This window comes from Myotis davidii, unplaced genomic scaffold (genome assembly GCF_000327345.1).
Source record: "Myotis davidii unplaced genomic scaffold, ASM32734v1 scaffold122, whole genome shotgun sequence".
Lineage (NCBI taxonomy): Eukaryota > Metazoa > Chordata > Mammalia > Chiroptera > Vespertilionidae > Myotis > Myotis davidii.
Window position 1 is genome coordinate 511,403 of NW_006293234.1, and position 6,341 is coordinate 517,743.

At 34.4% G+C, this 6,341-nt stretch overlaps 1 protein-coding gene across 4 annotated transcripts in view; it reads left to right on the plus strand.

Annotated features, from left to right (window-relative positions):
• Positions 1 to 6,341, plus strand: part of MIER1 (MIER1 transcriptional regulator) — a 43,335-nt gene that overhangs the window by 35,454 nt on the left and 1,540 nt on the right. For all 4 annotated transcript variants that reach the window (XM_015566000.1, XM_015566001.1, XM_015566002.1 and 1 more), the window contains 3 exons: positions 2,073 to 2,224; positions 3,555 to 3,636; positions 4,830 to 4,924. In XM_015566000.1, the coding sequence (XP_015421486.1) occupies positions 2,073 to 2,224; positions 3,555 to 3,636; positions 4,830 to 4,924 (329 nt within the window). The remainder of the gene's footprint in view (positions 1 to 2,072; positions 2,225 to 3,554; positions 3,637 to 4,829; positions 4,925 to 6,341) is intronic.

The window sequence follows — 6,341 nt, forward strand, 5'->3', positions numbered from 1 at the left end:
GGAATGATATAGGCTCTCTTTTACCTTAGGGTACATCTTGCCAAATGGATGCACAAAATCGAGGTAAATCACAGATAATAGACAGTAAGAAACCATGGCGGCTTGATGCTTAAATGGTGGGTGTAGTATCCAAGGCAGAAGTTTGGTGGCGCCACTCAGGCACACTGGCTCTATAAAGGCTCACTACAGAACAAAGCTGAATGCCCTTTCCACTTTTTTTGCCTTTTTTCATACAAGTGAAAATTGTCTCCAGATACCTTTTGATTAGCAAAAAGTTACTAATGTAGATCTTTCATAAAAGTGAAGTTAAGTAACTGGAAAAGCTCAGCTAGATAACTTAAAATTCATGTCATTGATCATAGTATGACCTTTCAAGATTGTATCCTTGGCTTCCTAGGACTTCCAGAATGATTCTAGACATATCTCCCAGGTTGTGCTGGTTTCATAGGCCTTATGTGGGGGTATCTAACTGGAGAACACTGGGACTCAGAGACCCCCTTCCTCTTCCTGAGTCAGGTTTCCTTGTAAGGCCTTGTCCACCCCATACCCATCACTCCAAAAATATAACTAGTCTATAACCTTCAGCGAACATGGACTGAGCAGGGAATAGAAATCAATAGCAGTATATTCAAATTCACATTGTCATGGGAGTTTTATAGTATTTACAACTTAGAGTTTCACTAGGATTCTACAGCAGATTTAAAAAGGCATGAGGTTTACAAAGGAAATTTTCTAGAGACTGTCCTTTGTGCTGTATTTTAATAATATAAACTTTGGGGGAAAGAAAGATAGGATATTTAAACTGTATGGTGGGTGGGTGGAGCAGGTAATGTTCATGAAAACACTTGGCATATTGCCTGGTACATAGGAAACATTTAGCTCTTAATTTCTTTTTCATAGCAAAGGTAACTTTGACACTGTCAGTTATCCTTTATCTCTTAGAGTCAATATTTTTCTCCAGCTGGCATTTTTATTGGCATTTAAATGATAATGTCTCATCTCTCTCTAAAAAACAAACAAAACCAGACTTTCTTCCACTCTACCTCCTCTTTAACTACTGCCCTATTCTTCCTCACAACCAAACTTTCCAAGAGTTTTCCGCTTTATTTCTTCACCATTTATTTACTCCTTAGTTCTCTCCAGTATGACTTCAGCTTCTATCTCTGCACAGAATGTTGTTGAAACATCTCCCTCTCTCCTTGTTAATAAATCCAGCATACCTTTTTTCAGTGTTCAGTCTGGTCTCAGCATTTGACCAGTTTATCACTCCTTGAAACATTTTCTTCACCTAGCGGCTGTGCTACCATGGTTTTGATATTTTATCTTGTGACTGTTCCTTCTTAATTTTGTCTGTGTTTTCATCTTCCTGTGTGTTAGAATTCCACAAGGCTCCCTCAGGTTCTCCTCCATTCCTTTCACTTTTAATATTTTTATGAGATTCAGGCTTTATTCTTACTATAATGGAAATTTTAATGATGGAACCTAAATGCTTTTTAAAAAATGACTCATTTTTATGAAAGTTATTTATATTCATTATATTTTCAAGCATCATAGGAAAATAATTGCCCCAAATCCTACCACCAAGAAATAAGCAGCATTAGCATTTGGGTGAGCAATTTTTAGATATTCCTTTTCAAAAATATTGAACATCCATTAAATCTTAAAATGTGCCAGAATTGTTTTAAATTATTTTAAATCCTCATAACCCTATGTGGTAGGGTTGTGAAGCCCATTTCACAGGTGAGGCAGAGAGAAGAGAAATAATTTGCCTACGGTCATAATAGGTAGTAAGTGTTGGTGTTGCTATCCAATCCAAGAGAGCTTGGAATTTGATAACTAAACTTAAGTAAGACAGAATTTGAAAGAGGATAAAGTGGTACTTCTCTGGTTAGATTGCTTATTCACCTAGGCTATGAATATTGTCCAAGATTGAAGTTAGGCAAGTGGTAGGACCACAATTTACCTTTCAGTGTTTATCATTTTGGCTCTAAGTATGAGTTACTTGTTTAATGATATGTTTAACAAACTCTCAAATTTTGGCAATTAAAAAATACGATGTTTTATTAATTTAGTATATGAAAATGATGATCAACTCCTGTGGGATCCTGAGTACTTACCAGAAGATAGAGTGATTATATTTCTTAAGGATGCATCTAGAAGAACAGGTGATGAGAAAGGTGTAGAAGCAATTCCTGAAGGATCTCACATAAAAGACAATGAACAGGTACATGAATAAGAAATGTTACAATTTCCCCCAAATAAATTAATCATATACATATTTTAACTGTAGATGCTGTCACATTTAGTTATTCTATCCACCAAAATTCCTATAATGTTATGAATGGAATCTGAGGTTATGATCAACATAAGATACCCAGTGTTAGCACATACTATGGGTATGATTTCAGCTCAACAAACAAAAATCTTGATATTTCAGTTTGCCTGTACATATTTTTTATTAGGCTTTATAAAACACTTTTAATTGATTTCAAAGAGAGCAAAGGAGAGGGAGGTAGAAATATCAATGAGAGAGAAAAGTTTCTTTGGATCTCATCAAGTTGGCAATACTGTGCACATCTAGTATAATGTTATTACATACCAGTGGCTACTGCAAACCTAATGACAGCATTATTTATATTTACCTTTTCTTAAAAATATATTTTTATTGACTTTAGAGAGGGAGGGCAAGGGAGAGGGAGACAGAAATATCGTCAATCATTGATCAGTTGCCTCCTGCATGCCCCTCTTCGGGGATTGAGCCCCAATCCAGGCATGCGCCCTGACCAGGAATTGAACCATGACCTCCTGGTTAATAGGTCGACCCTCAACCACTAAACCACACCCAGCCAGGCTTTTTTCTTTTCTTTTTTTTTTTTTTTTACCTTTTTTAATTAGTGTTTTTCTTTTCTGATGTGTTCAAAATTAGAATAGGAACCCTAAAGGGACAAAAAAGAAAGAATTTGTTATCTTTATACAACTTTTTTGTTTCTAAATTCCTGTGATACTGTGAAGCCAACTTAAGTTATTTGTTTATCTTATTTTCTAAATATTTAGAGCAGTGGTTCTCAACCTGTGGGTTGCAACCCCTTTGGGGGGTCGAACGACCCTGTCACAGGGGTCGCACGACCCTTTCACAGGGGTCGCCTAAGACCATTGGAAAACACATATATAACTACATATTGTTTTTGTGATTAATCACTATGCTTTAATTATGTTCAATTTGTAACAATGAAAATACATCCTGCATATCAGATATTTACATTACGATTCATAACAGTAGCAAAATTACAGTTCTGAAGTAGCAACAAAAATAATTTTGTGGTTGGGGGTCACCACAACATGAGGAACTGTATTAAAGGGTCGCAGCATTAGGAAGGTTGAGAACCACTGCTTTAGAGGTAGCTAATTATCAGGATTGGGGTTAAGTTTGTTTCTCTGTAGTGTTCCATTCATTGGAATTATTTGTCCTCCAGAAAGGATGAAAACACTAGATTTTGGAAAGGCCTTTACTCTCAAGAAATTGTAGCTTATATTTAAATCCTTTATTTTTCTAGGCATTATATGAATTGGTTAAATGCAATTTTGACACAGAAGAAGCATTGAGAAGATTAAGATTTAATGTAAAAGCAGCTAGAGGTAAGCATAAATAAATACTAAATTTGTTTTCATGATGTAGCAGAAATTTAAAACTTAAGCTCTTAGGTCTACCTAGCTATAGTCTTCTTTTAATAATACTGATATTTCTGAATTTAGTAAATATTTGTTAAATAACAAATAACTTGTTAAATAACTTGTGTAGCAGCAAGAGTTTTACAGGGGTGGGCAAAGTAGATTTACAGTTCCTATAGAAAAAGACATGCCGGTTATGATTATATTATAACAATATAGTAATAAGCTTTCTCGTACTCACAACCATAAGCCTACTTTCTTTTAAAAAAAGCCACCCTTGTAAAAGGCATTATGGGAAATGGGATTAAGGTTGTCCCTTCTTTAGCGAAAATAAAGCCATTTAAATAAAACTACGTATTGCTTTAGAATTTCAACACATTTTTATAAACATCTTATTCGATCTTGGTTCTAAATTACGTGCCAAATGTTACCTTCACTTCAAAATTGATAAGACTGAGGTCTCTGAACGGAAGTAATTTAGCTGAGGCAATCATTATTCATAAATAGTCATAAGTAAAGTCTGGGTTTGGGGGTTTTTTGTGTGTTTTTTTTCCTCTCAACTCTTTATATATTATTATATAACAAATGAAAGATTAGTTCAACAAAAATTGGAAGGTCTAAATACTAAGGACATAACTATAAACAAAGTCCTTGCCCTCATGGTGCTTAGAGATGGTAGGGAAACTGGAAAATAGTTATACATTCTTAAAGGAGAACTAAAGGGTGCATTTCAAACTTACTGCAGTGGAACTTAATGTAGTTGAGGGAAAGGGTGAGGCTGTTAGGGAAAGCTTCTAGAACAAAGTGATATTTTTGTTGGGATGTTTGAGGCAGGAAATAATTCCAGGCAAAAGTAACCGTGTGCACAGATTCTAAAGAAAAAACATAAATTTAAAGAATTGACAGGTGGCTCATATAGTTGGGTCATAAAGAATAAAGGAGAAAGTGGTTCAAGTTGAGATTGGAGACATAGGGTATCATGCAAAATTTTATTAATAAGGCGTTTTTGTCACTTTGTCATTTGCAGCTATAAGTAATAGAGCTTAGGGGTAAAGTACTTCCTTTATTGTGACCAGAAAGTTATATTTTTATTTGCAGTTTTGTTATATACAACATTTGGAGAACATTTCTTAACAGTTGTTTTCCTCCCATTTTGTCAGAGGAATTGTCTGTTTGGACAGAAGAAGAGTGTAGAAATTTTGAACAAGGGCTGAAGGCCTATGGAAAGGATTTTCATTTGATTCAGGCTAATAAAGTAAGTGACATATGTTCTCTAGTTTACAAAAAGAAATTAGTTAATAACCTAATTTATCTTACGGCTTTATTATTTTCTAATGTTAAAAGTTGTACCATAAAATTTTAATAATGGTATTTAGGGAATTATTATAATAAACGTGCCTGGACTTCCAGGCAGATATTTGCCAAGTGACTTTTCAGTGCATGATGTTAGAAGCCTTTATATTGCACTCATTTGCAAATACGTTCAACTTCTGGGTGGGATGTGTGTGTACTATGTAATTATTTAAAGCTATTTTCCACAACCTGTGACAAATTTCTTTTAGGAGGGTCTTCAAAATAATTTTGAAACTTTTAAAGCATTTTTAACATGACATTTACATTTTAAATATTTACATTTGCTTAAGTCCTGAGTGGTCAAAAATCAGATACTCTATTTAATACGGTTTTAATTAGGATAAATATATTTTTATTGATTTCAGAAAGGAAGGGAGAGGGGGGAGAGAGAAAAAAAATCAACGATGAGAGAGAATCATGCCTCCTGTATGCCCCCCCACCCCCCAACACACACACAGGATTGAGCCTGCAACCCAAGCATGTGCCCTGACCAGGAATTAAACCGTAACCTACTGATTCATAGGTCAACAATTTTATTTAACATGATCATCATTCCATATTGGTAATATCAATCATACAGTGTCAGTGTATACCCAAAAGAACTTCACTATTACTTGCAGACTTATTTTTAGGTTTAATTCTCTTGCAACTGAAATCGGGTAAGATTTTTAATAGTAATTACATAATTATATAGACTGGGGAAATGTGCTGTTCCTGTGGGGAATTGGGACAGGCAAAAATTAAACTCTGAGAGTTTAAATGTAGGAAATTACGTAATTTCCAGGCTTAAAAATATTACACTTTTAGCAAATATAAGTGACAAAAGAACTTGGCTTTACATGTTTCCTTGAAGATAGTAGCTAAGTCTTGTGAGGTGGCTTACTAGGATGAAGTTAAAAGTATCTGGGCTTAAGTCTTGGGCTCTAAATAGTCTGTGACCACGTTTTCCTTATATTCCTCTGGATGTGATTGCATGGTGTCTGCTTGATTTGTTTTAACACATATTTAACGGTATTTTATGTTTCATAAATAAAATATTGCTTACAAATCCTATTGGTTCCTTTTTCTTAATTTTGCTCTTGATTATCTTGCATCATGGTATACAACATCAGACATAACTAATAGAAAAATTTTGAGTCTTAGCATTGTTTTAGAAAATGTATCTATACTCCTTAATGTTGTATCCAAATCTATGACCTCCAATATAGTGAATAACACTATGAAAGGAATGCATTATGCTAATGACTGGTCATATATGGTTCTGAATGTAAAAAAAATGCAGTTTCATGTTTGAAGGGACATTTTGGATAACAGTTTTC